The sequence below is a fragment of the Anticarsia gemmatalis genome, chromosome 30 (genome assembly GCF_050436995.1).
Source record: "Anticarsia gemmatalis isolate Benzon Research Colony breed Stoneville strain chromosome 30, ilAntGemm2 primary, whole genome shotgun sequence".
NCBI classification, from domain to species: Eukaryota; Metazoa; Arthropoda; class Insecta; order Lepidoptera; family Erebidae; genus Anticarsia; species Anticarsia gemmatalis.
This window is the reverse complement of record NC_134774.1, coordinates 2389941-2407940: the sequence shown is the minus strand read 5'-3', so window position 1 is coordinate 2407940 and position 18000 is coordinate 2389941. Positions and strand designations below refer to the sequence as shown.

The window sequence follows — 18000 nt, the reverse complement described above, 5'->3', positions numbered from 1 at the left end:
TTCAACTAATTTAAACAACTCTCAGGCATGCAAGGTTGCTACACGAAGATTTCCTTTACAGTTGGAACAAGTGGTATATTTCTAATACACACATAACTTGAAAAGTCATTGGTGTGTTGCTACGGGTTCGAACCCTCGACCACTTGCGTGGAAGGCATCAACTAAATACCACTGCTTAATAAATATTAGGGAGTTAAAAAAACAAATACAGGTTGGTGACAGGCAGACGGACAGACAGACAAACAGACATTTTTAGGGGTTTTTAGTCAAATACATTTTCATTTTATAATTGTTTATTTGCAAAAAAAGGTATTTATCCTTGCGAGAAAGGAGAATAAGCGTTGGTTTCCAAATGGTAGATACCAGTGTATCTGAAAGAATAAAAATAATAAATAAATATCACTGAACAACTCACACACTGTCATTTGGTTTCAAACTAAGCAGAGCTTGTACTGTAACCAAATAACTGATAAACATATATACTTGTAAATACATACTTATATAAATAAATTAACAACCAGGCTCAGAACAAATACTCGTGCTCATCACACAATTATTTGTCCCGGGTGGGATTCGAACCCAACATACGGGGCGCTACAGTTATTGCGGCGAGGTGACCTGGACAGGGCGACTGGTCAGCCTGCGACCACGGTGAGTGCAACCTGCGCCGAAACGTTCGGCGTTTTAAGGTAAAATGCGTGTTCGCGTTAATTCCCGTATCCTATTAAATAATAAAGAGCAATTCTTATTTGGGGAGTTGACTTTTAAAAAAATGGATGTTATTGTATAATTACTTACCCAGTCTTAGCCGTAGATCCCTTATCTATGGAATGACCGCGCCAAAGTTTACTTAACACACAGATCGTTTACCAACCGGTGAGCGCAACTGGCTATGTCGCTATAGAGAGAGAGAGAGGGAGAGAGAGAGAGACAGGGTCAACATGAAGTCTACTTACCCAGTCTTAGCAGTAGGGCCCCCCATCCTGAGGCTAGCCCCGCCGCAGTTGCCACCGAGCGCCGCGTTGAGGTTGTCGCAGCGACGCCCCGTGAACCCGCCGCGGGTCAACGACTCCGCCATGTAGAATATACAACTAAAATAATAATGTGACGATTTATATATGAGCTTCTGTTTAAAGCTAATAATATATACATGCAAATAGTAGAGAGCCTTGTATGCAAGTGTCGCAGCTGGAAGTATAAAACATTCAGAATTTTCTTGTGTTGCGGGACTTTTACAAACATACAAACAACGGGCATACCTAAAGTAAAACCAGAACTATAAAAATGGTGTGTAGATCACTGAGAATCGAACCGGTAGTGGTGTAGCGACCTCTCTTACCACTGAACCATCGAGGCTGTCCAATATTTTATCGGTCCTTTTATCAGTATGCCAATAATCAATTTCGTAAATTTCAGTATCATTTAGCACAATATTTATATCAATTCCAAAATCAATATTTGCATCAAATGCTAGATCAATCTCTGTATCAATTAGCTCAATGTTTCTATCAATCTTAGAACAATCTCTATACCTCTTTTAAACCAATTATAAATTGCTGCATCAATTTCCTTATCAATCTGGCAATCACAAAACATTTTTATCTCACCGATGATGGCTACAATTGTTATCTTCACACCCAGGCATGTCTCGCCCACCGTTGGGATAAAAGTCCACATCTCCTGAAGGTCTAAGTAGACCGGAGTGGCCTACATCAGTGTGCATCACTTCTGTGTAGATCCCATCGTCTGGTTTGAAGGCGTAGTCGTTTGTAATCCAGCCGGGCATAGCTGGGTCCAGGGCTAGAAGGAAATGGGAGAAATTATTATTAAAAAGAGACAACTCCCGCACTAAGAATTGCTCTTGTGTCGCGGGGACTTTTACAAACATGCAAACAACGGATACAAAGCACAACCAGACACGAAACAATTATTTGTGGATCGCACAAATAATTGTCCCATGTGGGAATCGAACCCAACACCTCCCGACGCAATGGTAGCGGCGTGGTCACCTGAACCATTGTGCCACGAAAGCAGTCAAATGACCGTGTGTGAGTTGTCCAATGATATTTTTTCTTTAAGCGTAAGAATAATTAATCATTTACCAGTGATGTAAGGTAGTCTCCCTCCCAGCTGTCTTCCGACGATGCCGGCCTGGTGAGCGCCGAGGCTGTGTCCGATGACGTGGTAGCGCGCGATGTTGCCGCCGCTCGCTGCTAGCAGCCAGTTGATGTAGCGAGACACGTGGTCCGCTGGAAATACATCACTACATAGTATAAAACAAAGTCGCCCATTTTGTCTGTAGTCCCTTCGTATGCATAAAACTTTAAAACTACGCAACGGATTTTGATGCGGTTTTCACTAATAGAAAGAGTATTTTCTCCGACAGGTTTTTATATATAATTGAAATACATTGAAACTATATTAGCTGAGTTATAGCGATTTATGTCCAAGAAGTCAGAAAAAAAATCTAATTGAAGATTGCATTTGTGCGTGCGCCGCTTATACCGTTGGATACAAGTAAGAACAATGTATAGCAAAAACATTGGTCTTTATTAGTTCTACAAAAAAGTCCGCGATGACATATATCCAGCTTTTTTATTTAAGTCACAAAAACTACTTTTCTGTATTAAAAAAAACATTTAATTCGTTGGGTGATGTTTAACTGGTGATATAACCAATAATACATATATCCTTATCAAAATAAGTAAGTTCATCATCACGAGCATTTAATTTAGATTATTTTTGCAGTTTACAGTGTGTTATTTAGACATATAGTTTAGGAGATATCACGATATTAGTATTGCGGCACGGTACGGGCCGGCCGCGGCGGCGGGGGCAGCGTCCCTATAACGGCCAAATATGTGAAACTGTATTATAAATAAGAACTCTGAACCATGTTTGTTGCAATAAATAATTTTGAATTTGAATTTGAATTTGAATTTTGATAATATTACTAGGTACAAACATTGTGTTTTATCACTTTCAAAAAAAAGCAAAACAACAAAAAACCCGCTAAATAAATTGATTAAAAAACATTTCTAAAAAACCCCGTATTTCAACCCTTCCATGGGATTTCACAACCCTTATTAATCATCAAGGGTTTGTTATTACAAAATCAAAACGTTGAATGGCTTTGTTTATATAAAATTATTATAAAACCGTGTTGACTGGAAGTACATAAATCCTCCATACTCCATACTAATATTATAAATGCAAAAGTAACTCTGTCTGTCTGTCTGCTACTCAATCACGCCTTAACTACCGAACCAATTTGCATGAAATTTGGTATGGATATATTTTGATACCCGAGAAAGGACATAGGCTATATATCATCACGCTACGACCAAAAGGAGCAGAGTACCAGTAATTAATGTTACAAAAACGGGGAAAAATTTCTCCCATTCTCCCTTATAGGACGCAAGCGAAGTTGCGCGGGTCAGCTAGTACAAATATATAAGAAACAATGTAAAAAATACGCCAAGTGTACAGCCTGAAGACAGACAGTGGAGGCTTAGTAATAAGGTCCCGTTTTACCATTTGCCCCAAAAAATTGATTATAGGCAGTCGCTCCACGTAAAATACTGGTATTCAGCTGCATCTAGTGAGACTGGAAGTCGACTCCAACATAGTTTGAAGAAAGGCTAGACTGATGATGATTTAGGAAATCTTATTGGTCGATTTCAACAGAACTGGCTACTTTAGAATAAATAAATATCATTGGACAACTCACACACGGTCATTTGATTCCAAACTAAGCTGAGCTTGTACTGTAACCAAATAACTGATAAACATACTTATATACTTCTAAATACATACTTATATAGATAAATTGATAATCAGGCTCAGAACAAACACTCATGCTCATCACACAAAGATTTGTCCCGCGTGAGATTGGAACCCACTTTGAACTTTAACCGATTTCCGGTCGGGGAATCACCGTCGAATTTAGATATAGCAATTTCAATTTATGTAATCCATCGGACGATGATTCTTTATACTTATCAAAATAACAAGATTCATGAAAAGATAATGAATTATCAAAATAATTAGTTTGTTTGTTTCAAATAATGATTCTCAGTTTTATATCATAAGGCATTGTATTAACATGCATGTAACAGCACAGCTCCGCTTGTACCGCGCGTGTGTCCGCACACACACCGACTGTCAACTATGTATGCACGTGACAGTGTGTGTCTGTACTGTCATAGTGTCTGACACCCACACGCACTGTACATGTGTACAGACACTGTGTGTAACAGCACAGCTCCGCTTGTACCGCGCGTGTGTCCGCACACACACTGACTGTCAACTATGTATGCACGTGACAGTGTGTGTCTGTACTGTCATAGTGTCTGACACCCACACGCACTGTACATATGTACAGACACTGTGTGTAACAGCACAGCTCCGCTTGTACCGCGCGTGTGTCCGCACACACACCGACTGTCAACTATGTATGCACGTGACAGTGTGTGTCTGTACTGTCATAGTGTCTGACACGCACACGCACTGTACATATGTACAGACACTGTGTGTAACAGCACAGCTCCGCTTGTACCGCGCGTGTGTCCGCACACACACCGACTGTCAACTATGTATGCACGTGACAGTGTGTGTCTGTACTGTCATAGTGTCTGACACGCACACGCACTGTACATATGTACAGACACTGTGTGTAACAGCACAGCTCCGCTTGTACCGCGCGTGTGTCCGCACACACACCGACTGTCAACTATGTATGCACGTGACAGTGTGTGTCTGTACTGTCATAGTGTCTGACACGCACACGCACTGTACATATGTACAGACACTGTGTGTAACAGCACAGCTCTGCTTGTACCGCGCGTGTGTCCGCACACACACCGACTGTCAACTATGTATGCACGTGACAGTGTGTGTCTGTACTGTCATAGTGTCTGACACGCACACGCACTGTACATATGTACAGACACTGTGTGTAACAGCACAGCTCCGCTTGTACCGCGCGTGTGTCCGCACACACACCGACTGTCAACTTTGTATGCACGTGACAGTGTGTGTCTGTACTGTTATAGTGTCTGACACGCACACGCACTGTACATATGTACAGACACTGTGTGTAACAGCACAGCTCCGCTTGTACCGCGCGTGTGTCCGCACACACACCGACTGTCAACTATGTATGCACGTGACAGTGTGTGTCTGTACTGTCATAGTGTCTGACACGCACACGCACTGTACATATGTACAGACACTGTGTGTAACAGCACAGCTCCGCTTGTACCGCGCGTGTGTCCGCACACACACCGACTGTCAACTATGTATGCACGTGACAGTGTGTGTCTGTACTGTCATAGTGTCTGACACGCACACGCACTGTACATATGTACAGACACTGTGTGTAACAGCACAGCTCCGCTTGTACCGCGCGTGTGTCCGCACACACACCGACTGTCAACTATGTATGCACGTGACAGTGTGTGTCTGTACTGTCATAGTGTCTGACACGCACACGCACTGTACATATGTACAGACACTGTGTGTAACAGCACAGCTCCGCTTGTACCGCGCGTGTGTCCGCACACACACCGACTGTCAACTATGTATGCACGTGACAGTGTGTGTCTGTACTGTCATAGTGTCTGACACGACATTATAGTGTTGACATTTAAAATATACTGCCAAAATATTTCTAACAAAGCCGTTAGAGGCGCTGATCAGATTATCGTGTAAAATTTCTCGCCTAGCCAGTTGTCGGTAGTCGATAGTAGTAGAGAATTGTATGTATATATCGAGTCGGCTTCCAGTCTCACCGGATGCAGCTGAATACCAGTGTTTTACATGCAGCGACTGCCTATCTGACCTCCACAACCCAGTTACCTGGGATATAACACGATACCCTTCTTCGAAAATGACTGCCGGGACCCACAATTTAACGTGCCTTCCGAAACACGGAGGAACTCGATATTTATAAGATGGTCACCCATCCACAGAACAACCTCGGCAAGCGTGGAAGTAAATAAAATGTTTTCGCCTTCCGCACAGCACACAAAGGAAAGTACAGCTTTTTACCTGATCTGTGTACATTGTTGAGAGCTACCACATATAGGACTCCGGCGCCAATGCTCCAGTCCACCATGATAACATTGACATCTTCGGCAGTCAGGTACGCTGGAAGTAGACCAAGGTAAATATTTTAGTTTATATCGATCTTTACATCTTTATCTATACTAAATATATATTAATATTATAAAGCTGAAGAGTTTGTTTGTTTGTTTGTTTGATTGTTTGTTTGTTTGTTTGAACGCGCTAATCTCAGGAACTACTGGTCCGATTTGAAAAATTCTTTCAGTGTTAGATAGCCCATTTATCGAGGAAGGCTATAGGCTATATATCATCACGCTACGACCAATAGGAGCAGAGTACGAGTTAAAAATGTTACAAAAACGGGGAAAATTTTAACTCATTCTCTCTTATGTGACGTAAGCGAAGTTACGCGGGTCAGCTAGTTTTGGTATAAACAAACTCTTCAACTTTATAATATTAGTATAGATAAGCATAGATTACCATCAATCAAATGCACGTTAAAGTCTGAAGTAGGTGTGTTCCTCCATCCATGGATGAGGATCACCGTCTTCTTGTTCACGTCGTAGTGAGAAGTCTTCAGTAGACTGTCGTAGCCCAGAGGTATGGGCTGACTGATCTTTGGGTTTTTCCTGAAAAGGGGAAAGGTTTTTTCTAATTATAACGGTTTCTGAAAGCTGAATCTTTTCAGGACATATATACCTACTACTGGACTAATTCTGACTACTGTTAGCGAATGTCAAAAATCTTTGATAATAAACAGGCGGGACCCACAATTGAACGTGCCTTCCGAAACACGGAGGAACTCAATACGTATAAAATGGTCACCCATCCACAGAACAACCTCGGCAAGCATAGCTTAACCTCAGAGATCGATCCGCGTGGCTGTTGTTAACTAAGCCACGAGCTCCTCTTTTCTTACCTGGTGAAAAGATGGTATCCATTATTCTGGTCAGGGTTATATCTGGCTGCTTGCTGCACGTCACTGGTCTTCAGCCAGAGGTCCACCAGCTCGGGACCCTCGGCTCCTGACATGTACTGGTAGCGGGGACCATCGTCCAGCTTCACCAGGACCTGGTCTTCCGTCGGGTATGCTGGAAAGACCGTATTTTTATTACTATCAGATTTTATATGAAAGACCAGCTGACCCGCGCAACTTCGCTTGCGTCACATAAGAGTGAATGGGTCATAATTTTCCCCTTTTTTGTAACATTTTCTACTGGTACTCTGCTCCTATTGGTCGTAGCGTAATGATATACAGCTTATAGCCTTTATAGGCTCAACCAATTTCGATAAAATTTTGCAAATGAACAGATTATACTTTAAAAAGAACATAGGTTATGTTTTTTTATAAAAACGTGTCGAGGTCGAGGAATAATCTAGTATTTGTACAAACCTGTAACCACAGCTATACAAAGCCCAATCAGAAGAACCTTGGTGTCCATTATAAAATATAGACTGACTTAATAAATCAGTTGACTCATTAATAAACATGTCTTGATTGTGAAGGATTAACATAGTTTCCGATGACTGAATGATAGATAATATAACAGTGTTGTTTAGTACAGTGAAACGGCTATAACAGTGATGTGTTAAGAATACTTTTTACCCGCAACTGTCTCTATCTTTTAAGCTTCCATGGCAAAACCGCAAAATCGATATTGCTAAAATTTATTTCGATTGAATTCCATAGATGGGTGACCGCATAGTGGTGTATTTGAACTGGGCGTCTTCGTGCTTTAATTGAATTGAGTTAGTTTCAAAGACTTTTTTTCTATGGCCATTTGACGATGACGTGAGAAAAAGTGCTATTTTTATTTTATTGGAGTAGATAGGAGTTTGGTAGCGTGCATGTGTGACCATAGGATCGCTCCCTGATTAAGGGTGACCAACCAACATCGAGCTATGATGCGCTGTGCTATGTTTGTGCTTGTTTTTGTTTTAAACAGAGTTTAGCCTCACAAAGCGCAGCACAGCATAGTTTGTTTGTATCCTTGTGAAAGAACGAGGTGATCATGTTCCTCCAACACAAAGGGAGGATCCTCCGAGCAGGCGAGGTGATCATGACTGGTGGGCCTAGGCTGCCCGACTGTTGTAGTCAGGAACTTGTATATATAGTCACTTGCAGTGCAAACTTCGATAGCGCGATTCAGGACTTGTGACGTCAGTCACACTGTGCGTGGTGGTTGGTTGTGCGCTGGTCCCTGTAGATCCCGCTACATCCTCATTAAAATATTAGACGAGCGAGTTGACGAAACATAGCACGACGCAGCATAGCTCGATGTAGATTTGTCACCCTTAATGGACTGAAAATATTTAGTACAGGTATGCTACTATTATCAACACTACTAACACTGTGTAAAATATCACCCGCGGCTCAGAACCTGATTGATAATGATTAATATACTGTTTATCAGCGCGTCATATCAAATGTTTTTCAGTTAAACATGCAACATACCATGGTATTTCACGTGTGCAAATAAATAATAAATATAAACAGGATGTGCGTAGGATATATTGCACACGATGTTATAACGGAAGTTAAAAAAAAAAGAATTTCCTTGTTTTTGATATCTTTTTTAAAGACAAACTCCCGTGCTAAGAATGGCTCTTGTGCCGCGGGCATTTTTATTACATACAAACAACAGACACAAAGTACAACCAGACCTAAAACTACTATATGTGGATCGCACATATATAACTCAAATTGTCAACCTCTCAAGCTTCTGACTACTGTTAACGACTGTCAAAGATCTTTGAAAATGACAGCCGGGACCCACAATTTAACGTGCCTTCCGAAACACGGAGAAACTAAGTATGTATACTATGATCATCCATCTACCGACCAACCTCGGCAAGAGTAGCTTAACGTCACAGATCGATGCATATGGCTGTCGTTACTTAGCCACGAGCATCTGTGTAGTCTTTTTCCCATAAGGGTAGGCAGAGACCAAAGAACGTCACTTGGTACGATCCTTAAAAACTTCCTTTGCTTCATTCACATACATACATGTTGTCATACGAGACCGTCGGTTATCTATACTAATATTATAAAGCTGAAGAGTTTGTTTGTTTGAACGCGATAATCTCAGGAACTACGGGTCCGATTTGAAAAATTCGTTCATTGTTAGTTAACCCATTTATCGAGGAAGGCTATAGGCTATATATCATCACGCTACGACCAAAAGGAGCAGAGTAACAGTGTCAAATGTTACAAAAACGGGAAAAAATATGACCCATTCTCTCTTATGTGACGCAAGCGAAGTTGCGCGGGTCAGCTAGTGAATACTATAGAGACCAGAACGTCTCGTTTCCTGGTCTCTGCCTACCTCTATGGGAAAAAGTCGTGATACTATGTATGTACAAGTATGTTAGTATGTAAATATATACCAATTCTAGTATTGTTTTGGTACGGTCTAGTTTTCAATCAAATATTTCGATAAGAGAAATAAAAACAATTTTTATTTGGCTACTAAAAAATTCTTTGCGATATCATGTATCGATGAAAAATGTACTTATATACTTTGTGTGTTTTTGGTAAGTGTTCAAAACGAGTTTATTTATGTATTAAAATAATTTATTAAAATGTATAATTACTTATCTATACTAATATTATAAAGCTAAAGAGTTTGTTTTTTTGTATGAACGCGCTAATCTCAGGAACTTTTGGTGCGAATTGAAAAAACATTTTACTGTTGGACACCCTATTTATCGAGGAAGGCTAAAGGCTGTATAAAATTACGCTACGACCAACAGGAGCAAAGTACTGAGTACCAGTAAAAAATATAACAAAAACGGGGAAAAATATAATTCATTCTTTCTTATATAACGCAAGCGAAGTTGCGCGGGTCAGTTAGTTATTTTACAAGACTACTCCCGCACTAAGTATTGCTCTTGTGTCGTGGGGACTTTTACAAACATACAAACAACGGACACAAAGTACAACCAGACCCGAAACAATTATTTATGGGTCCCACAAATAATTGTTCCGTGTGGGAATCGAAACTACGACCTCCCGACGCAATGGAAGCGGTGTGGCGACCCAAATTTCACCCGAAACTGGATAGTTACTATTTAACTAATTGCTTTTTATTTCAGTATTTTCGCTAACTACCAGTTTATCCAAACCGTCAGATAAGAAAGTTCCTATAATTAACAACAAAGGTTACGGCGAAACAGTGAAATTAATTAATTTAATTAACAAAGTTTATGACAATAATGATAAGAACTACAAGGTTAAAGAAGAAAATAAGGGTAAGTTATAAGTTGAACTATCGTATGGTTAGTGAACCTAGTGCCAAAGTAGTGTAAGTGTTTGTGGTGAACTGTTGTTATGTTAAACAACAAGCGTGACTTGTATCACGGAGACGCTCAGCTCAAACACTGCACCTACATCTATGTAATGTACAAGTTAACACACTGAGCGTTTACCCAGTTGGTGTGACTATAATTATGTCTAGGTGTTTTTGATAAAACTTACCATTTTCGTGAGAAATTCCAAAACCGAATGATATTTGACTATGGATTACTAATTTATCACTTGTTAAATCCTTTTGAATTTAATACACTTGTGACCTACGAGTATGAATTAACAAAAACTCTCTAAGCTATCTTTTTTATACAATGTTTTGCGTCTTATACACCTCTGCCTACACCTTTGGTTATAACAAGCGTGATATTATTAAACAAATAAATACCTATACAGTATATTAATTACAATAGTTCCCTATGGCGCAATAATTAGCGTCATTCGCTTACAATTACGTCAGTAATAGGCTCAAACTGTGTAAACATGTATTATTTTATATGTACATATAATACCATGTGTTATAACAAGTTATATTTGTTTAAAATATTAATTCAAAATCTGAGACAATTTTAATATTTGAATTATAAAAAAAAATAACCCATTAATTACTGGGACATTTATGTCCCACTGCTGGGTAAGGGTCTCCTCCCGGAATGAGGGGCTGTTAGGCCTTGAGTCCACCACACTGGCCAAGTGCGGGTTAGGACTTAGCATACCTTCAAGAACTGTTCTAAAGAACTCTCAGGCATGCAAGGTTGCATCACGATGTTTTCCTTCACCGTTGGAACAAGTGATAATTATTTCTAATACACACATAACATGGAAATTCATTGGTGTGTTGCCTCGGGTTCGAACCTGCAATCACTTGCGTGGGAGGTACCAACTGTTACTTAGGCCTTATTCCTTCCTCATTACGGGAGGAGACCCTTGCCCAGCAGTGGGACATTAATGCATGAAATTTATTAATATAATATTACAACCCTGTTATTCATAAAAATATATGAAGTTCTGAAAGGCTTATAAAGTGTTTTGTTTCTTTCTCTCCTTAGCGAAATGAAAGAGAGAAAACATATTATAGTAGCTTTTTAACTAAAATAGGTTTATAGTGTGTTTATGAATAAGAGGGTAAGAATATGGATGTTTATAATTTTTCAGAAACAGTCATTTCCGACCCAGCGCTGCTAGAATCGATGAAATTACTGCAAAAGAACTACGATGCCAATGAGAAATTTGAGAAAGAGAAGAATACTCCTCGAATACATTATATTGGAAACCCGGAGGTTTTAGAGATTTATAAGAAGCAAAATGGGAGGAGCTTAGATGAAAATAACGATGGTAAAGGTAAGTAAAGAATATCATTCTGAAAAAAATATCAACGTTGGATGTTGGGTTCGACCCTCTGGCGTACCAAAAAGGTTTTGGGCAAATCCAAAACCATCTTGAGTGAATGGTAGAAAATGGGTTTTCGGCTCGGGGCTCGAACTCAAAACCTTCTTGTGTGGTAAAGTGGTAGGAAATAAAGTCTTGGGTTAATGTCCTGAGTGAAAACAAGTTTGAGTTTATTTGATAGTATTTACATAGGATTCTGGTTCGATTCCCAGTTTCGATAGTCGAGAAAACACACACGATCGTCACCACTAACAGTTCTACAGTAGTTTAGATTCAACAAATTGGCCACTATATTCGAATATCAGCTAGACATACGATACCACTAAATATCTACTAAAAATAAACTAATTTTAAATATTGTCCATACAAATCGCTACAAACAATCCTCCTGCATACAACAATTTTATTTAAACTAACCACTACGACTAATATTAAACACGTAATTTATTTAAAAGGAAGCTTTTTCATGGACAGTTTTTATAAAACTGGCCGCTACAGTCAAATTATATTGAACTCGATATTTTATGAGAAAACTCAAGTAGTGGTCAGTTTTTTATAAAACTGGCCATCAAACCCAAATATTGGACACATTATTTTTTTAGCTAAAAACGACAGGCTTGACAAGGGGTCTAAAGAATCTCAGAAAGAATCTGTAGAAACACGTATGTATTTTCTAAAGAACCCTGAAGTTTTGGACGAGTATAAGAAAGGGAGAAGACACCACGATGATTATGATTTTGGGACTATCAAGCGTAAGTTACAATTAAATATTTACCCATACTATAATTTATTTTATCGTAAGGTTAGTGGTCAACCTAGTGTCAAAGTTGTTCTATGTTTCCTTTTCTTTTTGTTCGTGTCGCGGGGACTTTTACAAACATACAAACGACGGACACAAAGTATAACCAAACTCAAAACAATTATTTGTGCGATCCACAAATAATTGTTCCATGTCGAACCTACGACCTCCCGTATGGTAGCGGCATGGTGACCTAAACCACTGCGCCATGGAGGCAGTAGTTCCTGTGTGTGTGACAGAAGGAACGTTAAATTGTGGATCCCGGATGTCATTTTCAAAGATCTTTGACAATCGTTACTAGTAGTCAGAAGCTTGAAAGTCTGACAACGAATTTTACCGAAGGGTATCGTGTTATAACGAAGTTACCGTGTTGTGGAGCTCCGATAGACAGTCGCTCCATGTAAAATACTAGTATTCAGCTGCATCCGGTGAGAGTGGAAGCCGACTCCAACTTAGTAGAAGGAAGAAAGGATAGACTGATATTTACATAATATGTATTTTTTTATTTCAGGTTCCTACGCCCAGGATGTAAAAAATCGTATAAGCTACCACTACATAAAGAATCCAGAAGTTTTACGTGATTATAGAAAATTTTATCAAAAAGACTCGTAAGTATGACACAGTAGTGCAAGACTTATGCCCTGATTCTGACGTACATTTAGCGGTAGTTTATCTATTCAATAGCGTTTTTTATATGAGTCTTAACGCTATTGAATAGATAAACTACCGCTAAATGTACCTCAGAAAACAAGGGTTAGACAGACTTGTGTGACATTGTCAAGTCTATCTTAAGACAGTTTTGACTTAGATCTACGCTAAGCCTAATAGGCTATTTTTAATCGACTTTATAAGAGTAGAAAGCTCTCATTTTTGTACCTATCTACATTTAAGTACACGTACATGACCTTATTTTTATTTATTTGTAAACCTTGTTCTTAACGCCCTTTATTTAATTTTTTTTAACCACCTACTTCTTTCAATCTCTGCATCGCCCTAGAGTAGACTGGTAGATAATGCCTTTGGCAATAAGTCCGCCAACATACATGTATATGAAGTTTAAAATAAATAAATATTTTTTTTGAAAGGTAGTGCTCCTAATGTTCTTGATTTATTTACAAACATGCATACATAATAACAGTCCTGTTTTACCCGAGGTGTAAGCAGAGGTGTATGAAATACATTGTTTCGCCATCAATCCCACGATCTAATCTGACGAGTCGTTTTTGAGATATCTTTAAAAAACACATAACTTTGTATACATTGATAATAATGTCATGATTATTTCGTGATGCTAATGAATTGAAATTGTTCTTTTAAGTAGAAGAATAAGAAGAATTATATTACTCAGGTCAATATAGTTTTGTAAGAATTATTAACAAGAACAAGTTTTTAGACTAACAACTACCTACTAAAATTACAACTCTTTACAAAAATCTATTTGTTTCAGAGGATCAAGGGCTACTGATGAGAGTTCAGGTGATGAGAACAATAAAAGCGATTCTTATGATAATGAAGATGTCAGAAGGAATATTCAACTTTATAGAGAAGGAACTAGTTGTAAGTAAATAACTAGTTCATAGCCTTTACTAAGTAACCGAGCCGCTCTTATCGGTGGGTAAACGCTCAGTGTGTTAACTTGTACATTACATAGATGTAGGTGCAGTGTTTGAGCTGAGCGTTGCCGTGATACAAGTCACGCTTGTTGTGTAACATAACAACAGTTCACGACAGAGGTTTGAAAAACTTTGTTTGAACAAATACAACATTAGGTTAACTATAAGACTGACTTCTAGGTAACCGTTCTAGTAGACTATGAGAGTGATAGTAATATAGAGACTGTACTCTGAAGTTAGAAACTATAAAAGATCTCTTTTTAAACAAGAAATGGTTTCTAAGCTAAAATTATTTAGAATGTTAAAAAACTATTCTCAACTGAAGCATAATATTTCAATCAGACCATCGAGAATCTTATCATGAACTAAATACTTTCGTAAATCAGCTATTTCTATTTCTTTTACAGCCAGAGAAACATCAGCAGTTGAAAAATCAGAAGAACATTTCGACTTAGTGGAACCATTGATAGACGACATTCTAAATAAATACAAAGGAACGCAACTAGTCGATAAAAAAGACAAGAAAGGTGTCAAAAATCTAGAATTTGAGTTACCTAACAAAGAAGAAAGAACTCAGAAAGAAGAATCAAAAAACGCAGAAGAAAATAAAATAAAAAAACATAAAACTCACAAAAGGGATTTTTTAGATGAAAACAGGAAACACAATAAACATACCAAAATAAAATCAAAAAGACAAATTAAAAATAAAACAAAAAACTCTGGACGTAAGCACGAGACCAAATATTCTAATGAAAAAAAGTTGAAAAGTGGTGAAAGACTTCCTAAAAAGCCATTTCTTGAAAGATCTTTGAATAAAGACGATGGATGGGTGGACAAAGGCTTCGGCTGGGGCAAAGAAAATGACTGGTCCAAGAAGGAGAAGCCAGAAGACTCGCCAAAAGACTGGGCTAAAGTCAAAAAGAAACGTATCGTCGATTCTGATGAAAAACCCCGTTTGCAGAAGAAGAAGAGAGAAGATTTGGATAAAAGAATCGATAAGACAGAAGAAAGAGGGATTTGGACTAAGAAGAAGATAAAGAATAATAAAAAAGAACGATTAAGCAGAGAAATAAGTTTAGAGAGAGAAAAAAAGAAGAATGATTGGAAAAAGGCTGATCATTTTGTTGAAAAACACGTTGCATGGGATAAAGATGATGGTTCAAAAGAGAAGAACAATAAATGGAATAAGAAAGAAGAGAGTTGGAATAATAAGAAAGAAGAAAATTGGAATAAGAAAGAACAAAGTTGGAATAATGATAAAAGGGAAGATAGTTGGAATAAAAAAGATGACAGGTGGAATAAAAAGGCTAATAATTGGGATAAAAAAGACGAAGGCTTGAATAAGAAAGAAAATATTTGGAATAAAAAAGAAGACGATTGGAATAAAAAAGACAACAGTTGGAATAAAAGAGAAGATAGTTGGAATAAAAAAGACAAGGACTGGAATAAAAAAGAGGACAACTGGAATAAAAAAGAGAACGACTGGAATAAAAAAGAGAACGACTGGAATAAACGAGAAGATAATTGGAATAAAAAGGACAACGACTGGAATAAAAAAGAAGAATCCTGGAACAAAAAAGCAGAATCCTGGAATAAAAAAGACAGTTGGGAGAAGAAAAGCGATTGGGACAAAAAAGAAGATAACTGGAATAAAAAGAACGACTGGAATAAAAAACCAGAAGCTTGGAACAATAGAGAATTAAAAATAGACAATTTTGATAACAAAAGAGACAGCGCGTGGGACCTTATAGGGCTAAACGAAGACATTTCCCCGAAAAAGAATAGTTACAAGAATAAAAATCAGAACACAGAATGGGGCAACTATAATGTTTTCAAGAAAATTGATAAAGAAATATCAGAAGGAATTCCTTATGAGCCTAAAATTGTTGAGAAAGCTAAAAAAAATGATTGGGATACTTATGTCCCGAAAATTCCGGTCATGGAGTATGAAAGGCCTAGAAAACGGCTTAGGTATGGCGATAATGAAAAGTACACTGGGAAAGGTTTGGGAAGAACCCCTATTCCTTTTGTTGGGAATAAACCTGTTTATGCCGATTGAAATTGTATATTAGGGGTTGTTTAAAGTCGGCAGGGGCGAGTTTTGTATTTCAAATGTATTTGATAAAGTAATAATAAACTTTATTGAACATTTCATACTCAGTCATTTGATTCCCAACTAAGCAGAGATTATGGGAACCAAATAATTGATAAACATACTTATATACTTCTAAATACATTAACAACCTGACTCAAAACAGATACACACAAATATTTCTCCCAGCTGGGACTGACTGCACGTTTACCACTGCGCCAATCATGCAGTTTATATCAAATAGCTGACCCGCGCAACTTCGCTTGCGTCACATAAGAGAGATTGGGTCAAAATTTTCCCCGTCTTTGTAACATTTTTGACTGGTACTCTCCTATTAGTCCTAGCGTGATGATATTTAGCCTAAAACCTTCCTCGATAAATGGACTATCTAACACTGAAATATTTTTTTAAATCGTACCAGTAGTTCCTGAGATTAGCGCATTCAAACAAACAAACAAACAAACAATCAAACAAACAAACAAACAAACTCTTCAGCTTTATAATATTAGTATAGATTAACAACCAGACTCAAAACAGATACTCGTGCTCATCACACAAATATTTGTCCCGGGTGGGAATGGCTGCACGTTTACTATTGCGCCAAACGCGCAATTTAGAAAATATAAAGTTAAGTTTGTATCAAACAGGTCACCGTCAGCTGTATAAGACGTGTCACTGATGTTATACATTCTGTATGTTGTATACCTCCAGCCGAGAACCTTGTGTACAAGGTACATAGTAAGTAATTGGGTAGTTGATTACCAGTCAAATCAGCTGATTTGAAGAGTAGCTACTCTTTATGAAATGTCAAAAACACATTTAAGTATAGAAATACGTCACAGTTTCGTTTTTTCGTTGGTGTCAAACGAGTGCTTAAAAAAATTTTTTGGTCTGTAATTATTACAATTACAACTTTATTAACGAAATAAAATTACATAGTCTGAGCATTTTAGATGAACCTTTTACGAGTACAAGTTTAATAATTTTTTGTTAACATAGTCAACTACTCAATTTTAAGTACTATGAAAGTTAAATAGTATTCTATGAAAAGTATAACACAATAAATAAACAAAAGCACTCACATATTTATGTGTTGGCAACGCACTGGCATAAATGGACAGAAAACAATATGGCGACCTGCCAGTGTTGCCAACTGTCAAATTGACTACTAAAATACAGTCTTAATGACGTCACTAGTATAGTCAAAGTCAAATGTATGATTAGTATGTTTCCGTCTTTAATTACTTTAATAGTATGAAAGAAGAACTTAAATATATTATCATGAGACAACTCACACACGGTCATTAGATTCCAAACTAAGCAGAGCTTGTACTGTACCCAAATAACTGATAAACATACTTATATACTTCTAAATACTTATATAGATACATTAACAACCAGGCTCAGAACAGATACTCGTACTCATCACACACAAATTGAAATTATACTTACACACCTTGTATTCAGATATTTGCTGCCCTCACGCCGCCGACATATGACACTATCGCCCTTTTTAAACATGGAGACTGCTTTAACCGGTAACCCTCCCTAGTTTACAAAGCTTGTAAATAATTTTAGATTCTCAACGTTAGATGGCGTTCAACTACTTGTTTGAGTACGTGTGTTAATGTGCTTGTTCGTTCGATCTGTCACCGAGAGATGGCGTTGCTATTTAAAGAGTTGTTTATTTATTTTAGTTAAATATTAGTATAGTAAGAGTTCGCTGAGACTCTAC

The 18000-nt window shown here is 38.0% G+C and overlaps 2 protein-coding genes across 3 annotated transcripts; one reads left to right on the top strand and one right to left on the bottom strand.

The window, feature by feature from the left end:
- Nucleotides 1–275: 275 nt before the first annotated feature.
- LOC142985477 (pancreatic lipase-related protein 2-like) lies at nt 276–10702 on the bottom strand. 2 transcript variants are annotated; one of them, XM_076133678.1, is made up of 8 exons: nt 10544–10702; nt 6986–7157; nt 6547–6695; nt 6052–6150; nt 2103–2249; nt 1608–1800; nt 957–1091; nt 276–371 (listed from the first exon to the last, which is right to left on the bottom strand). In XM_076133678.1, the coding sequence occupies exons 2-8, from the start codon at nt 7096–7098 to the stop codon at nt 314–316; spliced, it is 894 nt and encodes a 297-aa protein (XP_075989793.1). In that variant the 5' UTR covers nt 7099–7157; nt 10544–10702; the 3' UTR covers nt 276–313. The 2 variants fall into 2 exon arrangements, with proteins under 2 accessions (XP_075989793.1, XP_075989792.1); XM_076133677.1 differs by lacking the exon at nt 10544–10702 and adding an exon at nt 7460–7512.
- LOC142985476 (uncharacterized) lies at nt 9461–16325 on the top strand. Its single transcript, XM_076133676.1, has 7 exons — nt 9461–9600; nt 10162–10317; nt 11528–11713; nt 12364–12513; nt 13072–13168; nt 14008–14117; nt 14581–16325. Exons 1-7 carry the CDS (start codon nt 9573–9575, stop codon nt 16230–16232), a joined length of 2379 nt encoding a protein of 792 aa, XP_075989791.1. The 5' UTR covers nt 9461–9572; the 3' UTR covers nt 16233–16325.
- The last annotated feature ends 1675 nt before the right edge of the window (nt 16326–18000 follow it).